Raw genomic sequence first — 22175 nt, 5'->3', positions numbered from 1 at the left:
AGAGCTATAAATTTAACCATTGGGAGGCTTTGTCTCGATACCAATATCTCGATATCAATACCAAATATGTATGTGAACATTAAATGCTCAAAATTAATGAATTCAACAGCTCTATTCAATTTAAAACGGCTCCAAACGACTAGATTAGTGTTAGAAGACATAAAAGGTACCAAGATTCAAATGGAGAACAACAAGAAAGTCAATTGCAAGATCAATCCAACATCAGAAAAGTTTTGGAGCTAAATTGTCATATTCTTTGTAATATACTTGAGAGCTTCTTGTTTATTCTTGCTCAAGTGTAATTTGGGTGTGTGCTTAATTAGTTGCAATCTTATTTGCCTTTTTGAGGCTTTCTTTTGTTTGTTAAATTTCTAATTCCTCTTGTGGAAAGAGTGTAAGAAAGGTTTTGAGGTATAAACCTTATGTGTCATTGTAAGGTTACAACTTGTCCTCAAAGGTTAGAAAATCTAGTGGATTTGAGAAATCATTAGTTTGGATGCTAAGGTAGTGGATGTAGACTTGGTTTATAAGTTGAACCACTCTAAATTCTTGTGCAAAAGTTTAGTTTTTGCTTGCTTCCACCCTAGGATTTTAAAAGGCCAATTCACCCCTCTTGGAGGTTTTCGGTTATTCGATAAAGCTATTAATTTGTATCAGAGAAGGTTTGTATATATGGTTAACAATCTTGAGAAGGCCCTAGGAGAGCCCTATCAAATTCCATAAATCAACTAATAAATATGGCTTCAACTTCAAGCTCCTACAATGTTGAAGACTCTCAATCCATTACAAGACTGCCATACTTCGATGGTGCAAACTATTCATATTGGAATAAAAGGATGATGTTGTTCGTTCAAGCTATCGATTATTTGGTTTGGGATATTATGATTGATGGTTCACCTATTCCTCCAAGAAACAAGTCGAAATGGACCAACGAAGATAGAAAGCTAGCTCAACTCAATGCCAAAGCCATGCACATTCTCTTTTGTACATTTTTCCCCGATGATTTTAGTAACAAGCCAAGTCTAGAATTCCAGCATCAAGATTTTCACTCTTAACTGCGAGAATTTCAAGATGAAGCCCAATGAAGACATAAAGATGATGTCCAATCGATTCACTTCAATAACCAACGAGTTTAAGAACTTTGGAAATGTATATCCCAATGAAGAAGTAATGAGAAAGATGATTGCCTCATTGCTGACATCTTGGGAAGGAAAAGCTATCGCCATTGAAAAAGCCAAGGACTAAGTGTTGTACACCCTCAATGAGCTCACTGGATTGTTGCGTACTCTTAAGATAAAGAGATGACCAAGCTCTTCAAAAATATTCAAACGATTCATGTCATCCAAAAAAATGGGAGGAAACATGAATAAAAAAAATAAAAGGATCCTATCATATGCTACCATTGCCAAAAACTGAGACACATCAAGTATGATTTTCCTCACATAAAGAATAAAGGATCTAGCAATCCAAAGAAAGAGTATTTTGTGGCTACATGGAATGATGAAGACATCACTGATGATCAAGATGATGAACTAGTCAATCTTTGCCTTATGTCCATCTATGAATATTCAAAGGTATCCTCTAACTCATCCAATTCAAATTCTTATACATTTAATAAGTTACAAGATGTCTGTGATAAAATAATGTTAGAATGTGAAGTCATGATTTCAAAATACAAAAAGATTTATTCAAAATTGAAAACTGAAAATGACTAATTTTCAAAGACTAATAGTGAACTTGAAAGTAAAGTCAATGATTTGCAAGAAAAAATAAATATTTTTAAAAAAAATAGATTGCCAAAATTTGTTTTCCAAAGTTCATTGGGATCATCAAAGGAAAATTGATTATCTTGAGAAAGAAAATGCTAATTTTGACAAAATTATTAAAATTAAATTTGAAAGAGGAGATTGCTCCAAATTAAATTTTGTCAAAAATGACTTTTACAATATACATGCTTATTCCCCTAAATTCTATAAAGGAAATGGCTAAGAGTATATGGGTCCTTAAAGGACTCATTTCTACAAATCATTATGTATATCATATCTACATGGATACCCAAGGGGACTAAATTGTTTGAAACTAACATCAATGGACCCAAAAAGATTTAGGTACCAAAAATTGTATAATTGTCTATTGTAGGTGCGTTGGAGATACCATGAGCAAACTCAAGCTATTTAGGATCTCTAAAAAACACTAAGATATGACACTTGAAGAAATGGAGACTTAACAAATCAACCTTGTTTCAAGTGGTAAATTTTTTTAATTTCATGCAATTTGATGTTTCAATGTGATCACATATGTTTTTGTGCTTGATTGTATGTCCCCACATAGAGCCATATTACAATTAGTTAGGGGAAGGTAATATTGCATGAATTGTATCTTTGTGGCCTTATATTCTTAATTTAATATCTTTTGATCTAATTTTTTAATTGTGGCATGTTTTGGACCTTGTTTGATCTAGATAGTTAATTCTTAAAAAACCCCTGTAATATACACTTTAGTAAAGTACCTAGCAAAAAAAATTATTTCAGTATCAAATCATATTTTTAGTGCCTAAATAAGGTTCTAGTGCATTCTATAGTCTTAAAATCATTAGGTCCTTATTCCGGAAGCTTTTTGGGTTAAAAATTTCGATGGCCTTTGGTATCAAGACCAGCGTTTTGGTGTCGATACTGAAATTCCCTTAGCTAAATTCAGTATCAATATCATGTATCAGTATCGATACCCCTAGGAGAGTTTTGAGACCGACTATCTCAGTATCGAGACTGGGCCTCTATACGCGTAATAAAGTACTATTTTATCTCGAATATACCCAAATTTCTTCCTTTTATCAAAACCTAAATCAACCATCTCTTAAAATCCTCTAAAATCCACCCTATTCAAATCTATTTTCACTTAAATTTATCATCTTTGCATAGTATTAAATGGATTTTCATCAAGGGACTAGTTAAAAATCCATAATTTTCATCAAAATTTGAGATATTTTCGAATGAACTCTTTTATATAATTTTTCAATTTATTTATTTTAAATGGTTCAAATCATGTTTTTATGTTGTTTGTTACTTCTAAAATGGATTATACATATTTTGAACATATTTCCATTGCATTAACAATACGTTTTGTTAAAAAAATTCAAAAATAGTTCCAGTTGGGTTTCAAATTTTTTTAAATCTATGCATTTCTTGAACAAATTTGATGAAATTGATTGGTTCATTGGATTGTATTATGTATGTTTTCATTGCAGAAGGTCATTTCATTCACTACTCTTTGATTAGAATCCTTGTTTTAGGTTTGTCCACTAAGCGTTCGACAAATTTCTCAAATGAATATTCATTATGTCGTAGCCATTATTTTGATAAAAAAATGCCTCATGGAATGAACCTAAAGCGTCTTAGGACTAATGGAACTACAAATCAAGGTCAATCCTCTAACTCCTCAAGTTTTGAAATTGTTTACTCTAGGGACCCTAATGCTTTTGACTTATTAAACCATTTTTACAAAACTAAACCCATCCATTCTGAGCGTACCATTAACCTCAATTTTTTATGTCATGGATCTACCAATTCACTATCTTTGAAACATTCATTTTGTGGGGTTGGTTAGATTTGTCTAGCATTCCTCCCAAGGTTCATCAAAACCTTGTTTGTGTTTTTTCTCATATTATATTCTTGTCCATGCCAAAGATAACGAGGACATAGTCATTGGGATAGAGTCATATCTCATGGGAAAAACATTTACTCTTTGTCCCTCCTCCATTGCTACATATTTAAATATCCATAATGATGATGGTCCTTTCAAGGAAACTATATGTTTTCCAATGGAGAGATTCCCCAATGATAGCACTACCTCCCTTAGTTTCCCCGATCATCTCTTGTTATTCCTCATTACATGGTTCTTTCGCCCTTCCGGTGGTAAAGTGACCCATATACACTCTTGAGATTATTTGTGGCTTTACCATATCAAGAACTAGATCCATCCAAATTTTGGCATGATCATTTTATTAGATCTTGTTGAAGTTGTCTCTAAATGAGTCAATTATACCAAAACACTTTGATAGGGAAGTGGTGGCGGATTAATGAATGTTGCTCTTGTTGAAGAATCAAACCTAGAAAGCTCTAGACTCGATGAAGAACAAAGGGGAATGAATAGGGGAAGGTGGTGGCAGCAACTAGGATTCTTTAGATTTTCTTTTAAGTGCTGGAAACAAGGTAAGAAAGAAGATTAGAACATGATAAACAAAAAATAAAGAATATTAAAAGTAAAGTATGATAACCAATAAATCAAAAGATCTCCCTTATGAAGGTGAATAGTAAAGATGATGATGGTGAGGATGGATTTGTGAAAAATAGATGGATAATGTCCTATCAAACTCTCCTAGTCACAATGAAAAGGAAAACTCGATAATATGACTCTAACCAACCCTCCTAGTTGCGATGAAAAGGCAAATTAGAGTGTGAAGATTAATCTCCCTCACAATAACTTGAAAGAACTCCAGGAAGGCACACGACAATCAGCACTTGCAAAAACGAACTCTCATTGTATTATTAATCAAATAAATATGTTTTACAAAGTTGAATGAAGCCTCCTTTATATAGGGACTGAGTTCTAAAGGTCCTAAATAACTAATGAATAAAATAATAACAAACTAAACATGCCTTAACTCTAATTCCTAATAATAACTAAAAATAATGTTTTAACTCAACATTAATTCCTAATAAAATAATAAATCTAATCTTAAAAGATAATGTATCATCCTATATTAAATTATATTACAAATAATAAATAAAAATATTCAAAATTCGTAATATTTACAAAATTTTGTATTGATCCCGCATAAGATTTTCTGCATGCATCATCTTCACTAAAATGACCATATCTTCAGTTCCCGACATCATATTGATGCAATTAAAGAATCATTGGAAAGATAAGAGACATACGATAGTATCTCTAGAAGACATGTTGACCAAATAATATCAGGATTCCATTAAAAAAGTCATCACAAATCTATTGTTGTTCTGGTCTTCTTTTCGAAGGCTTGGTCGAGTGGATCATTTGGAAGAGTTATTACTTCTTCATTTAATGTGAGACTTGTGATGCATGTATCATGATTTCTTATGCTTGTATTCTTAGCTACATCATTTGGGATAAACTTAAAGTGTCTACCGACTTTAACCCTCCCATTCCCTTCTTTAGTGTCATCGATCTCAAATCGACCCACAAGGCCAATTGGGATTTTGATGAAAAATACCAATTAGTTGCGTCCTCATAGAAGACATTTATTGGACGACATCGAGGAGGAAGGAAATGAAATGGATGAGCCACCGATCCCCCCACCTCAAGAGGAGATATCGATGAAGACTATGTATGATTATATGGTTCAAAGCTTCGGGAACATAAATTCTCGCTTGGACTCGCTTGAGTATACTATGGATTGTCACTTTTTTTTAAAACAAATGGATTGTCACTTGGATGTGCTTGAGAATGAAATTTGCTCTATACATCATCATTTGATGCCTCCCTCTCCTTCACCTTCGCATCTAGAAGAATAGGTTTTCCTACGATATTTTAGGACATTTATATTTTGGTTAGGATTATGCACTTTATAGATTTTATTTTGGAACTTTATGTTGATTTATGTTTGGTACTCTTATTTTGGTACTTTATGTTTGAACTTTTGTTGATGTTGATCTTATGCTTATGAACTTTATTTTTACATGTTAAGCATGATTCGATGTTATATTAAATTGTTGAATTATTTGAGTTCCCTATTACAATAACAAATTTTCTCTTTTGAAGCTTAATTTGATATTGTTATAACAAAAAAGGGGAGAAAAATGTATAGGTGTAAAATTTGCAATTTGCTAGCCAAAAATAGTTTTTCTAAGGGGGAGATTTTTTTCACAAAATATGAAAAATCAATTTTAAAGCAAATTTTCACAGAAGGTTTCATTATATAAAAAATGGGGAGATTGTTGAATTAACTTTTGATTTGATATAACATGATATTTAAATGTTTTAAGATGTTAAAATTTTGCGTTTCACGATTTTATAAATAATTTTTCATAAACAATTTTAAAGAGTTTTTAAGTGTGAAAAATAATCACAAGTATTATTGAGTAATTTTACATTTTATAAATATTGTTTTAAAGCTCAAAACACTTGAATTTTAGCCAAAACTCCTTTTAGTCTCGAGACCAGTATACTAGTCTGGATACCAAAATTCCATAAGGCTTTTTGGTGTCGATACCATGGCCTTGGTATCGAGACCATGGGTGAGTATTGATTCTCACTTAAACAATATCGATACTCACTTAAATAATATTGATATTGACAATTCAATGGCTATAAATATGATCGTTGGGAGGCTCAGTCTCAACTACCAATATCCTGGTATCGATAACAAATGTGCAAGTGAGCATTAAATGCTCAAAATTAATGAGTCCAACGGTCCTATTTAATCCCTAATGACTCCAAACAGATAGATTGGTGTTAGAAGACATAAAATGGGCCAATATTCAAAGGGAGAACAACAAGAAAGTCAATTGCAAGATCAGTCCAACTTGAAAAGAGTTTTAGAGCTAAATTGTCATATTCTTTATAAAACACTTATGAGCTTCTTGTTTATTCTTGCTCAAGTGTAATTTGGGTGTGTGCTCAATTAGTTGCAAACTCATTTTCCTTTGTGAGGTTTTCTTTTGTTTGCTAAATTTTTAATTCTGCTTTTGGAGAGAGTGTAAGCAAGGTTTTGGGTATAAACCTTGTGTGTCATTTTAAGGTTACACCTTGTCCTCAAAGGTTAGCAAATCTAGTGGATTTGAGAAATCCTTAGGGTAAATGCTAAGTAGTGGACGTAGACTTAGTTTGGAAGTCAAACCACTCTAAATTCTTGTGCGAAAGTTTATTTTTTGAATGCTTCCACCGTAAAATTTTCAAAGGCCAATTCACCCCCTATTCACGATTTTTGGTTGTTCAATAAAGCTAACATGTACCTTCGTCTTCTAAAAGTTCTATATCCTCCTCCTTTAAGGATGCTAGGTTCTTGCTAGAGGAGACGTCACAATTTTCCATAACCATTCCCATATGGGTGCCTTTGTTGGAATGAACTTATCAAAACACATTCTAGAGTTTAAGGTATCATCTAGGGAGATAGTGGAGTATGATGGAGCTTCACCTCGTTGACGTTGTTTCTTGGAGAGACGAGCATTGTCGGAGCGTTCAGGGCTCGTAGGAGAAATTTTTAGTTCTGTTTAATAAATTGTGGATATCTCTAATATGTAGGTTATAAATTCTATTAATAATGTTATGGTGAAAAAACATTTAATATGTAATTTAATATGTAAAATGTGGCTTAATATATTATGTGAAAGCGTTTTAAGGCTTTATGTTAGTGCAAATAATGTTTTTTAAATGACTTTTAAGGCTATTACATACCTATAAGTGTATTACGATTATACCATCTTTATTTACTAGGTATTAATGTGTACATCTTTAAACGACTTTTAAGGCATGACTACATTGGTCCACATCGAATTTATAACACAAGTAACTTTTTTTGTGTTTCTATTTTATCAACAACCTCTCACTAATGCAAAGAATTCAGGATCCGCAAAATGATGAATTATGAAAAAAAAGAATGGTGAAATTAATTGTATAAACATTAATATATGTTAGATTTGATTTAGTACATAGTGAAATAAAAATTTCTTTTCTTTAACAACTAACCCAATCTTGAACTTATTAAGATAGATGTTAACTTATAGCAATGACTAATATAAGATCTATTTGAGTATCACAATAGTTCAATGTTTTGCTAAATAATATATCGGCATTCTTATAAGTGTTCCAGAAAGACGACTAAAAATTCTTCATAGAAAGTGATTAATCATTCACTATTAGTATGCGATTTCATCAAGTCTATCTCAATATAGATCATCCGAATTATGGTTATGAAATTATTGAGAGCATTTATTAAGCTCGACCTCTCTAGCTTTAAAATTCGGTGAATTCATTAAGTTTGTCTCTCAAACACCACTCAAATCATGAGCTATGAATTCAATAAGAGTGATAAACTATACCTCTTAAGTTGTTGAATCCATCAAATTTATATCAATAGTACTCAAATCCTTACATGGATTCATTAAAAGCATGAAAACTCATCATTTCACGTTAATGGATTCATGAAGTTCATCTCATTAGGAATATTCAAATCCTTAGATATGAATATATTAAGAGCAAAAGCTCAGCCTTGTGCATATACACATTGTTTGACCACATTAAACTTAGAAAATTAAGTTGAGTATCTACCATGAATTTCTCAACGAAATAGACTTAGACCTATCCCTGATGTTGAATAATAAAGACACATAGCGTGTTATGGTTGTGCATGGCAGTTAGGAAGTTTAAGTTTGTTGGGTTGTTTTATATGAAGTTATGTTAACTGCACATTAACCTATGAATAAAAAACCCTTGAGAGCACTGAAATATTCATTGATTCTTTTGTTTAGTAGATTTGTTCTACTCGTTTCTTTCTATTTTCAATATGCTATCTTTCGTTGGAGTCCTGGAGTGTTTTTTTTATCTTCCAAATCTATTCTTTGCTTCTAATGACACAAGAAGTTTCCCTATCCATAGAGTTCTCTTCGAGGCTCGAGAAGCACGAAGGTCATCACTAAAAAAAGAGTGAATGTTGTGCTTGATGAAACAAATTTTCTACTGTGGAAACAATAATTTTTTGTTACTGTTAGAAGCCATCGTCTTGAAGGTATGTTGACTGGGTCCTTGTTGGCTCCGCATATGACTATTGTTAATGATACTAGTGTGGTGGTGCCAAATGAAGCCTATCAAGAATACCTTTCTCAAGATAGTGCTCCCGCTTCTTGGATGTTGTCGATAGTTAGTCCCCACCTTTTTCCCTAGTTCGTTGGAACGGAAAGTGCTGCGACTGTATGGATTACAATCTTACAATTCCTTTCCAGCAGATCGGCCATGATGGTTATGAGTTTACATTAAAAATTGCAATCTTTGAAGAAGGGAAATGATACTATAAGAACATATGTGAATGCCTTCAAAGAAGTCATTGATGCATTGGCCTCCTTTGGTAGTTCCATCTCTGTTGCAGAACACGTAGCTAGCATTTTAAAAGGGTTACATCGTGAGTGCCAGCCCTTTGTTGCGGTTATAACGGCCATGAGGGAGTCTCTTTCTTTCGATCGCATATGTTGTATGCTTATGGATGCTGAAACTCGGTTGGCATGTTTTAGTGACCAGCTTGATGATCTTCCAATTAGTGATGATCTTCCAATTAGTGATAATCTTGCACATGAGAGTAATGTCGCGAGTGGTAGGTATAATCACCCTTCTTCTCGATCGACTTCCTCAACATATGGAAGGTATGGTGGAAAAGGTCATGGTCTTCCTCACGTACAGTGTCATCTGTGTGGAAAACTAGGGCATTTAGTTGATCGTTGTTGGCATCGATTTATCAAGGATTTTGTTCGGGTGTTTTTATTCAGCTGTTGAGGATGGGTATTCTAGGTTCCAGTGCTACAATCACAGTCAAAATAAAGCTCAAACAACGAATCAATTGCATGTGAAAATGATTGTTTCCACACGTGATCAATGGGTGGTTGCCATTGTCAATCATGTGACTAAGTTCAATAGACCAGGTAAAATTTTGGTTTGGAATAGAGTTCCTTTATATATTGGTCTGGTTGGTAGTAGTGTGCTTTCTTCCTCTTCTCGTGCATTAGTTTTAAGTGATTTACTCCATGTTCCTAAAATAACGAAAAATCAGTTATCCATCTCTAAGCCTGCTAGAGACAATGTTGTTTTTGTTGAATTTAATGCTAAATAATGTTGTGTTCGTGATGAGGTGTCTGGAGATATGGTGCTTAGAGGAAAAGAGGAAGGTGGTCTTTATACCTTTGAGGTGTCTCATGAGGTAGCAACAAGTGGTGCGACTGAAGTTAATTCTGTGGATGCTCGTGTTTCCTTGAAACTATCTAAACTATGGCATAGGCGTTTTGGGCACCCTGCCCTTGGTACTTTAGTAAAAATGTGTAAACGTTTCAATGTAAACATTGTGACTGATGTTAATAAAAAAATGTGTTGCTTGCCATATGAGAAAGAGTCATCATTTGCCATTTTCTGATTCGAACACTGTTTATGGTACTCCGTTTCAGCTCGTTCTTTCTAATTTATAGGGCCCTCCTCATGTTTCCTCTAACGATTATAGTTTCTATATTATGTTTTTGGATGTCTACACTAGGCACGCGTGGTTGTACCTTTTAAAGAGTATGAATCAAGCCATCACAACATTTTGATTTTTTGAGCAAATGGTGAAGACACAATTTGGACTTAAGGTTAATGCTCTCCATAGTGATTAGGGAGGGGAGTTTAGGAGTATTTCGTCCCTATTGAGTAAAATGAGGGTTTTTCACTGATTCTTGTGTCCTCATACCTCTGAGCAAAAGAGTCGTCGAATGGAATCATCGCCATGTGGTGGAGCTTTCTCTTGTGTTGCTTGCTGAAGCATGGATGCCCCTACGATTTTGGGCTTACGTTATGACTATTACGGTCCACCTGATTAAAAAGTTACCTATGAGGGTGTTACAAGGTACTTCACCCCTTGAAAAGTTATATGGAAGACCTGCTGATCTCGATACCAGAGTGTTTTTGGTTACATGTGCTCCCCTCGCCTTAGACCGTTTTAGACACATAAGCTCAAATTTCGGTCGCAACCCTAAAAATTCTTGGTTATAGCCCTAATCATAAGGGTTTTCAATATCTTATGAAAGATGGTCAGGTGTATGTTACTAGGAATGTAGTGTTTGATGAAAATATTTTTCCTTTTGCAGAAATGTGCAGTCATGATGGTGTTTCCCAAGTTTGTGCCTCTCAGTCGAATCTCATTGAAATTGTCGCTGATGTTTCTAAGCTTCAATTTCATGGTTTTGATGTAGGTACCACAAGAATGGTTGATACTCCATAAGAGTAGCCCAGTCAGCACAGTCAACATGATCAAATTGTGAGTTCGGGTGGTGGGATACTTGGTAATGAAATTAAGCATACATTGTCTGTTTGTAATTCTTTTTCTCCCTTAGCTGGGCTATAGGCCACTTATAATGATGCTTCACTTGAAGATGTGAGTACTGAGATTCCACAACAGGCTACCTGTAACCCAAGTGTTAACTCGAAGTAAGTGTGGTGTCTTCAAACCAAAAGCGTACACAAGTTACTTTGATGATAAGATTCCTACCACTGTTCATGAGGCTATGCAGTCGCCTCAATGGATTGCGGCTGTGCAGGCAGAGTTTGATGATCTTCAACGAAATAATACTTGGGACTTGGTTAAGTTGCCTGTTGGGAGGACAATTGTTGGATGTAGGTGCTTATTTAAGCTTAACCAGAATCCAAATGGGTATGTTCTTCGCCATAAGGCTCGGCTCATAGCCAAGGGCTATTCCCAAATACCAGGGCAAAATTTTGGTGATATGTTCAGTGTGGTTGTTAAGTTTTTGACTCTCAATATCATGTTGAGCTTGGCCCTCTGACAGGTGGAAATTAAGAATGCCTTTCTCAACGGCAACTTGAGTGAAGAGGTGCTCATGCAGCAACCTCCTAGGTATGAAGAGTGTGATGCTCATGGAACCAAGCTTGCTTGTAGACTGAAAAAAGCGTTATACGGTCTTCGAAAAGCATCCCAAAATTGGCATGCAAAGCTTAAGGAGAGTGTGCTTCAGTTAGGATTTCATGAATCCAAAGCTGGTGTGTCTCTATTTGTAAAGGACGTGGAAGGCATGCGCACATACATGCTGTTTTATGTCGATGACATCATACTTACTGGCCAGTCTAGTGTTGAGATTGGAAGAGTGGTGACGCTACTACATGAACGTTTTTCTCTCAAAGATCTGGTCGAGTTGAGTTATTTTTTGGGATTGAGGTTTAGAGGAATGATAAAAGTTATTTGCCTCAGTCAGAAGAAGTTTTTGTTAGAGTTGTTGACAAAAATAAATATGTTACTGTTGACGAAAACGGGTAAAGAAAACAAAAGAACACGAGAATTTTACGAGGTTCGGCAATGTGCTTACGTCCTCGGTGCCTAGGCGGCGCTAGAAGTTTTTATTCAATGATATTTTAGGTTTAGGTTACATCTCTATTTATAATAGAAAACCCTGGTACATAATTACAAAATTAACCATGTACCGTACCGCGGGGCTACGCCCCCGCACCCCCCAACCCACATAATTCGTAACCCCACAACGAGACTTTCTTTGTAAGGACAGTTGATGTTCGCTTCGCTCACTCCGCTCCATCTCCTGTCCTCTTTACTGGTATATTTATGAGCCATACCTAACACCGATACCTACTCCAATGGTTGCAAATTTGAAATTAACTAGTTTTGAAGGCAAATTGTTGCATGATCCACATGAGTATAGAAGAATTTTGGAAAGTCTATTGTACTTATGTCACACTAGGCCGGACATTTCTCTTAGTGTGAACAAGGTAGCTCAATTTATGCATGCTCCGTGCAAGTCGCATCTGGTTGCTATCAGTCGTATTTTACGGTACCTTGCTGGGACAATTGACTATGGGTTGATGTTTACTCATTCATCGATTGGGTTGGATGTGACAGCATTTTGCTGGTACAGACTGAGCGGGAAACATTGATGATCGAAGGTATGTGTCTAGTTATGGAGTTCTTTTAGTTCTTGTCTTATTCCATGGACGTCAAAAAATATAAAGTAGTTTCATGTTCTACTATGGAGGCTGAGTACATAAGTGTGGTTGATGTTGTGGTAGAAGTAATGTGGGTTGCTGCGTTGCTTAGTGACTTAGGAGTTCAGTCAAGATTGGTTCCGGCTGCATGGTGTGATAACACAAATGCCACCGCCATGGCTGCCAATCCAGTCTACCATGCTCACATAAAGCATGTTGATCTGAATATCACTTTGTGCATGAGAAAGTGGTCGTTGATGTTCTTCGTGTTAGTTATGTGCCTGCCCAACATCAGTTAGCTAATGGTTTTGTAACACCCACAGATCGATACAGGTGACCCGATCGGTTCCAATGTGTCACATTAGGGCCACCGGAGCGACCCACCGTAAAAATCCCAGAAAATTTAAAATTTCTTTTAAAACGTGTAAAATCATAAAACAATTTATAAACACAAAAGTAAAATTTAACAGTATTCATAAATAAAACAAATTCCAGACTAGGAAATAAAAACAAAATACAAGTTACATGTCCCCCTAATAACATGCACCATACTCCGCAAGCAACTCCGGTGGAACTCCCTTACTGAAGTCGATAGCTACACTGGTACCATCCTTTTTACCTGAAATTGTGAGTAACAGAGTGAGGTTTAGGAAGCTCAACAATACAATACTACCAAAAGATGTTGAAGGACATGCTATAATAGGTAAGCATAATTTTCTTATTGGTTCAGACATCTACATATATTTATGCTAAGGGAAGGTCCTACTGATATCTCAAGTAGTAAAAGATAGTAAGCTTTCAGTTCAGAGTAAACGTTAAGAGGATTAGGTTCAAGAGATCAGAATAGAGTGTCTAGTGTGTTCCCATAAAACCAGTAAAAATGTACTGGTCTTTTTAAAATAGTAGCAGTTTAAAATGTATTTTTCAAAAACCATAGAAATCCCTTCAATCGAATACCATATAAAGCTCCATAATTGCATCCATAAGGGCTTACCCTAGGCCCAAAAGGGCATATGAACCAACCTAAGGGAGCACCTTGGGTCCATAATGTCTTACCCTAGTCGAAGCATAGGTGCCCACCTGATGGGTGTACCCTTAGGTCCATAAGGTCTTACCCAAAAGCACATAGAAGTGGTGCCATCCCTAAGGGAGTGCCTTAGGGTCCATAAGGTCTTACCACTAGGCCTACTAGGCCCAGGAGCCCTCCCAAGAGTCACCATAGGTCCATAAGTAATTGTCAGTCGATGTTGAACCTATATAAGGAATTATCAATAGCGACTAAACTTGCCAATGCCTTCAGTCATACCAGAGTCCCAGAGTACCCCGTATAAAAATAAATTTCAGTCCGTAAATAGAGATCAGAAATCAAAGTAGAGATCATAGATCATATCTGAAATCAGAGATCATAACAGATATCAAAGTTTATAACAGAAATCAGAGATCAACATGTATTTCAGATAACAGAGACATGCTTTTAAAAACTAGAGAAAGCATCCATGATGATCAGGGAACACACTAGAGATTCCAGATATTATTCGGAGGTGGCCAGTGTTTATCAGATAGGGAGTTATGAACTTTTCTAAACTGATTTAATTCAGAAATTAGATTTTCATAATAGGGTTTACTAGCTAACAAATTCATCAGTTATTCAGAACGTGATTTATCAGGATCATAAACTATTCAGATAGTTTTCAAAGTTACTATGCTTTTAGAAAGGTAATCAGAATCTTCATATCAGAATTATTGAAGGTTTAGACATAACATGCGTGTTCTCATTATTCGGGAAAATCAGGGGTATTTTAAACATTTGATCCTTAAAGAGTTATTAGTAATTTAATCCAATAAGGGAGTAACGATGATTCATGGCATTTAAGATTCATGTCAATTTATCAGGATATCGAGTTAACTTGAACTGACAACTCCTAGCACTGATGCCTGTCAACCGGTTAAATCGTTACACTTCCAGGGTATTCACTTTTCAATGCAAACAACTTTTGTCAAATTTATCATCTTCATAGTCATCACTAAATGTGTTAGGGGGGACGAACAAATATTTGAATGGTCTTTATTTCATTTCTACATTTCAACAATATCAGGAAATGTCGACGTGCTTGATTCGTGGTTCAAAACCCTTATGGACAGTACAATATATATATATAACTATTGGTGTTTCCATACTTATCCAAGTTATTCACTTAATTCAAGGTCATTGAGGGTACTTAGATCATTTAATAGCCCAGTCTATCCCAGTTACTTCGGAGTTTCCAGAGTAATTCGGTCGTTTATGAAATTTGAATACATACAATACTTCCATTCCGTTTAAATTGGTCATATAATATAGTCATATTGGTATACGAGGTTGATTTGTTTATTTCAGAGTTGAGGATATTAGTTATTCCAGAGCTTGGGCATGTTTCGAAACATATTACACTTCAGGGGCATTCCAAATATTTCCATCATTTAATCTTTATCGAGATTAATCAGTATTTATGCGTTCTAAGATTGATTGATTTATCGATTTATTCATTGAACTGAGATTTGTTTCCGATCAGTCTACCAATTTCTTTTTCAAGTCGTTAGAGTCTTATACAATGTTCCGTCCTTAATCCAATTTCAGTCTGAGTCCAAAGATAGTTAACTACCCTAATTGACCAATTATTTCCATTCATGTATTTACCATTTATCAGCAAGTTCCGAAAAGCATACAAAAGGTAGTAAAGTATTACCTTGGTTTTCTTGCCATATTGATCGACCAATTAATCTCCATTCGACCACTCTCGAACTTGAAATCAATGTCCAATAATTCTTCGGATACAAAGCAACCGAATTTACGTCAGAAACTGAACTTAAATGAGAAACCAACTTGAATCCGAAGATAAAACATTGAAAAACGGCTTACCGGGTGTGACTTTGGCAAAATGAACTTCGGATTCAGACTTAGGACGTTGAAAAACATAAAATAGGGCTTTTCGGAAAATTTTACTTTTTTGGTCAAAGTCAATAAACTGATCAGTCAAAGTCAACGGTATGACCGGTCAATGGTTCGGGTCGGGTCAAGCGGCTCAGGAAGACGGGTCGGGTTGGGCCGGTCTAGACGTTCTATAAGAAACTAAAGTGGGGAACGATCCCCACGCGCACTGCCGGCGCATGCAATGGCAACAGGGGTTGGAGCGGTCGGCTGATTACTGCCTGTTCAATCATTTGCCAAATTAAACCCATAACATATCAAATTTCAGCCAAAACAACATAAAATAATCGGAATAAGTTCGGAGAGTTTACCCACATCGACGATCAGACGAAGCTAACGATAGTGAACGGCAACCCCTGTCAGATTTTGGTCGGAAAAGGTTGTAGAAATCGATGCTGGGGGCGGTGAGGCGAATGGATAACAGAGGTGGCCAGAATTCGTATAAAATGGAACGGCAAGGTGGGGTCACGACGGTGATTCAAGCATCGATTCGCGCCGATCAAAGCTGAATCACACTTCGGTGATGACTAGCCTTGGTTGCCGGTCAAAGATGATTCGAACGGGGTAGTGGGGAGGTTGAATGGTGGCCAAACGGCGAGGGCCTGGGGTTCCGACGAGGCTTCGATTAGGGGGAAGTTTTATGGATTTTGTCTGAAATTTGGAGATTTTTTTTGTTCTTACCAATCGGGGAAAAATTTAACCGGGTTTATTTTTCACCAAAAACAGAAAATGGGCAAATTTAGGACTATGTCCCTGAATTTCCTGCACTTCCTAAAATTGTCTCTAAATTTCATAAACTCATAATTTGACCCCTAATTTGGGGTATTACAGGTTTAACAAAACCATTAGCCAAACCATCTTTTGATATTTTCAGGCACAGAGTTTGTGTCCTACGCTGTATGTAGTAAGAAAAAAAGAGGAAAGAAGAAGAAGAAGTGAGGGAATGTTGAATAATAAAGACACGTGACGTGTTATGGTTGTGCATGGTAGTTAGGAAGTTTAAGTTTGTTGGATTGTTGTATATGCAGTTATGTTAAAAACCCTTGAGAGCAATGAAATATTCACTGATTCTTTTGTTCAGTAACATTGTTCAACTTGTTTCTTTGTATTTTTAGTACTAGACGATTTATTAACCACGTTCCTATTTAACTTTGAAGTTAATGGGTCAACAAAGATTCTCTTCAATCCTCTAATACTTCAACATTAAGACCATCTCTTTATTGCACAGACTCGTCTTCTCTCATTGCTTTAGTCTTTGATTTTTAACAACACTTATGATAGCTTATGAGTCCTATGAAGATACAAATGTTTGAATAGTTTTCCTTCTAAGGATTCTTAATCGATTTTTAGATCATTTGATCTTTTGTTTGGCTTAGCCAAAATTTATCATCTCACATTTCATGGTAGAACTAACAAAACAATACAACAACTGCTTTACCTAAGATAAGCACATACACACCAAAAAAGGAATTTATCATTCCAGTATCAGCCATCAAATCATTATATTCTTCTAGGATTGCTTGTTATTTTTTGATAAATTATAATCCCGAGTAATCATAAACTTTAAATGTTCAAGTAAACACTTAAGAATTTTCCAATATTTAGACTCAAGTTGTGGGTATGTTTATTATAATCTTTTAACTATGTCAATGCCAGATCAAGAAGAACTCTTGAACGTCTTTATAATGTGAAACATTGTTTCTTTTCATCAAATTTTATGTTGAGATGGTTATTTAAGAATCATATCATTATTGAAATATTTTTATGTGTACACATTTTTACTCAAATATTATATTTTATTAGTTTTAGTAATATTTAATCCTTAATTTCATATATATAAATTATAAACTTATATGATTCATAAGATGCATGGAATTAGTTATCATTTAATTTTTTTCTAGACACTTTCAACTTTTTTCTTCATATTTTAGGGTGTAAATTATTGTCAATTACTCCCACATTTTCTCTAACATTTTAGTGTAGAAAAATATTCCCTAAAAGTAAAGTGTCTTGAAAGTTTCATATAAGACATATGAACAAAATTTCTATCAATTTTACTAGAGTAAATTCACAGTAGATTTTAATCATACAAACTCTAATTTTCAAATTTTGTTTATACATGTCTATATTCTCAAAGTCTCATCATACTTAATCGGTAGGATTATTACGAATAATTTATGAAAAAAAAATCTCCACTCTAAGAATAATGTTTTCATTTATGATTTTATTTCATTCTAAAGGAATTTCTAATATTTTTTAATAATTTTAAAAATATATTAAAAATATTATATATAAACAATCTCTTCTCCAACCTCTATTCGTAGGAGTATAACCATTTAAATATTTTAGTAGCGTCATTTGTCTTTTCACGTTAACCAAAACATTAACTTGGAAGAGGCCTTCAATATTTTACTATTTACTTCTTTAATAAGATATAAAATGTGTCAACTTATCATAATATTTATAAACAAATGATTCAATAGAAGTCATTGACCCAAATTCTTACCGTATAATAATTGGTAGGCATCACAAAAAAAAAGGGTTAGCAAATTTTAAAGCACTAGCTTGTATACTAACTCTTTATTTCTTAGTCAGTGGTTCCATCATACCCGTAAGTCATGTTTTGGACATTCCCAAGCAGGGTTCAAAAAAACGTTCCGTGACCGTGATTTCGTCCACGATATAGCGGTTTCGCCGTCGTTCGAGTTACCCGCTACATCAGCAATAGCACCCGCGACGGCCGCAATAACGGTAAACTCAAAATGACCGAAAACGCGATTGCGACCGCGATTTGAAACCTTGTCCTCAAGCACCTGAAATTCCACCATTATAATGTTTTGCTGAGCATTTGTATTCACCTGTTAAGAATAATTTTTTTAAAAACAATAGCATTGTAAGCAAACCATTACTTAACAAGCATTTAGTAAAAAAAATTCACACCCCAAGTTCTGTTCTTAAATTTTGGAAATCCACTATCTTCTTGTGTTTCTCAAGTAGAGTTGTCGGATGACGTAGTGTTCAGCCCTCAACCGCAGTCTGACTTTTTTTTCCCTCTAGAAACAGTGTTGTCGATGTACAGAGAGCGTAAAGATTGAAGATGAAAGATTAATGATTGAAGAGTTAAAAAGAAGAGTCGAGAGAGAGAATGGATATGAAAGAGAAAGATAAGTTAAAATGGTGGTCAAATAGTATTACGTCAGTGATTAACTTGTTGTATCAAATTTCTGTCATTTATGATAAGAGTGCGTTTGGTTCAAGAAATGTAAGATTATCCATGAGAATAAAGATTACCAGGGAATAGGATTACTGGGAATGTTGTATTTTGTGTTTGGTTGATTTAGCAGGAATGTAAGATTATTGTGTTTGGTTAAAGGAATAAAAGATTATTGTAATATATATTTGACTAAATTATCCTTATTATATATTTATTATTTTAACAAGTTGGAAAATATTTATATATTTTCTTTAAAAAATTTAAATTCATAAAATTTATATAATTTTTTTATAAAATTAAAAATATAAAAAGGTTTAATGAAATGGTAAAATTTTATTTTACCCCTGAACTTCATATAAAATTTTAATTATAGATTTTTTTTTTATAAATCTAAAATAGTTTAAAGATAAATTTATAATTTAACGTTCATAAAATTTTTATTATTCAATGACAAGATAAGAATATTTTTGAAAGAAAAAAAATTTAAGGGCATTTTAATCCAAAACGCTGGTAATCCAACAATATCTAAAAAAAGGAGGTAATGATATTCCCGATAATATACCCAAAAAAATCTACAACTGATAATGTAAGATTATCGGGAATGACATTCCCGAACAACCAAACGGAGGAATGTAAATTCCATTCCCATGAATCTCATATTCCCCAACCAAACACACCCTAACAGTTATTAACAACAAGTGATTGATTTGTTAAAAATTAATATAATTAATGATCAAATCGTTATTTTTTAAATTTTAATAAAAAATAAGTCTAATCAAACATTAATAATTATTTATGTAATTTATTTTTAAAAATATAAAAATTTAATTATCGAAATGATAAATACGGACTACAAAACTCAGAAAAAAATCACAAATCAAAACCCTCGATTTTGATTTTTTGTGAAAGTAATAAGATAAAACCCTGTATTAAAGGGGGTTTCTTCTTGGTCTTCGTCTGCTTAAACTCTAAAACCAACATTCCCCTACAATGGCGAAAACCCCTCTCAGAAATCTGCTTTTACTCATCCACAAACGTTTCCTTCAAACCAACCCAATTCCAAAGCCGCCCCCTTTAAACCCCAAACGCCTCAAAACACCCCAAAACGCCGCTCTGGAATCCGCGCCCTTCTTCGACTTTTTGAAATCCTACGGATTCAACGATACCCAAATCGCCAAAGTGCTCAAATATCGCCCAGCGTTCGTACATTCCAGATTCAACAAATGGATGAAGCCCAAGCTCGATTATTTCATTGAAAAGGGTTTTGAAGGTAAGCTTCTGTCTCAATTCGTCGCCTCGAATCCTTTGGTTCTTTCTAGAGGCTTGAAATCTCAGATTAAGCCGTGCTTTGAGATTTTATCCCAATTTTTGAAAGATGATGAATTGTTGGTTGCCATTAAACGATCCTCTTCATGGTTATTTACGTCTAATGCTATTGTTCGAAAAAATATTAATTTGCTGATTAATGAAGGGGTTTTGGTCGATAGGATATCGAGATTGTTGGTTTTTCAACCTAGGGTTATCTTGCAGAGCCATGGTCGAATGGTTTACGCCGTTAATTTGGCTAAAGAAGCCGGTCTCGAACCGGGGCAACCTAGGTTTATACATGCTCTTAGGGTTATTTGTTCGGTGAGCGAGAGTAATTGGAAGAAAAAAGTCGAAGCTTTTATGAGCGTGGGATGGACTAGAGAGGAAGTTTTTAATACTTTAAGGAAAGACCCTGTTTGTTTAGCTTGTTCGGAGAGAAAACTCAGGCATTTGATGGATTTTTACGTGAATACGATGAAGTTGGACGCCAGGACGGTCATATCATACCCGAAATTGATTCTGTATTCGACTGATAAACGGATTCTGGCAAGGTATGAAGTTTTGAAGGTTTTGAAGTCAATGAAACTGATCAAAGAAGCTAAGAAGATTGTTTGGGTTTTTACTTTGTCCGAAAAGAAATTTATGGAGGAATATATAACTAAGAACAAGGATGAAGCTCCGGGTTTGTTAGATATGTATCAGCAGGCAGTTAAGAAAAGAAACTCAAGGAAGGGAAAGAACAAATCAGCAAGTTTGATTTTGTAGTTCGTTGTTGCCTAGACCTATGTTACTTGGATTTAGGACGAGTGTCGGAATACTGAATGTGTTCGGGTATCGGTACATTTTTTAACATAATTGAAGCATCATTCTCTTGTAAATGTATGTTAAGCCATGTAAAACAAGAAGGGGGATAAGAATGAGGCAATTGATCCCAAATCAGCAAGTTTTGGCTTTGTAGTTCATATTTTCCTTGACCAATGTTACTCAGCTTTAGGGTGAGCGCCGGATATTGAATGTGTGTCCATCGAAGGGTACGTTTTCTTGATATTAATTCGCTTAAGACCATTTTCTTTTATTGCTTATCATAATCTGTCTTTTGGGAACCTTTGGTTTTATTTTAATATCTTGCTTGAGTGGAATTCCTTTTGGTGTCCTTGATTGCCTGAAAAACTAGGAATGGTAATGGACCGAGATGGGATTGGGGCATTGCCTCATCTGCCTGTTCCCTGATCTTGGTTGTTTTAGCTTCAAAAGATTTTTCCCTTTCACAAATTAGTTCTATATATATGTTTGTGTGTGTATATGTATGCATGTATAATAACATTTGGAAGCCTGTGACTTCCAGTTTTCAAATTGGAGAACTTTTGAAAGATGCTTCTAAAATAATTCTAATTCCTCTTCTGGAGGAAAATTGGAACATCCAATTATCTTGTTCTAAGTGGTGCTGGCCTATGTTAACTGGACTCGGGTGTGCATGTTAGGTACATATATATATTCAACATGATTATGCTGGATTATTTTGCTTTCGAGATTTTCTGTATATTGGAGGACGGTACCCTGGTATCATGCTCATGACTGAGTGTGTTGGCGCAAATGTCGAACACGTGCTTTAGGAAAACTGTAGAGTTCAGATAATAGAGGTAGTTCTGGCTCAAAAACTTTAATCTCCTGTGCGCTAGGTATTACACTTCTGCATTAAGCTAATGGCTTTGTTGTTTGATTTATCTTGGTCTGATTTTGGAAATTTGCTTTTGTTAGTGGTTTCTGTAAGGTTCATCGTAGTATGTCTTTTGCTATTTGCTTTGTGTTTGAAAAATTGCGCTCTTGGTGTTAATATTTACTACAATAAGCACCCCTATGTTTTGAAAATTTAGATTAAAGTTTTGAATATTTATATAAATTATGGTATAATCCTTGTTTCAGTAATATCTTTTTATATTAGTTTGGAGTGATTACAGGGTAGTATTT

At 34.7% G+C, this 22175-nt stretch overlaps 1 protein-coding gene across 1 annotated transcript; it reads left to right on the top strand.

The window, feature by feature from the left end:
• The first annotated feature begins 19799 nt into the window (after window positions 1-19799).
• On the top strand, window positions 19800-21229 carry LOC120129471. Its single transcript, XM_039146959.1, has one exon. The coding sequence runs from the start codon at window positions 19890-19892 to the stop codon at window positions 20970-20972; it is 1083 nt and encodes a 360-aa protein (XP_039002890.1). The 5' UTR covers window positions 19800-19889; the 3' UTR covers window positions 20973-21229.
• The last annotated feature ends 946 nt before the right edge of the window (window positions 21230-22175 follow it).

Source organism: Hibiscus syriacus, unplaced genomic scaffold, assembly GCF_006381635.1.
Source record: "Hibiscus syriacus cultivar Baekdansim isolate YM2019G1 unplaced genomic scaffold, ASM638163v2 tig00110500_pilon, whole genome shotgun sequence".
Classification (NCBI taxonomy): domain Eukaryota; kingdom Viridiplantae; phylum Streptophyta; class Magnoliopsida; order Malvales; family Malvaceae; genus Hibiscus; species Hibiscus syriacus.
This window is presented reverse-complemented; position numbering and strand designations above follow the sequence as displayed.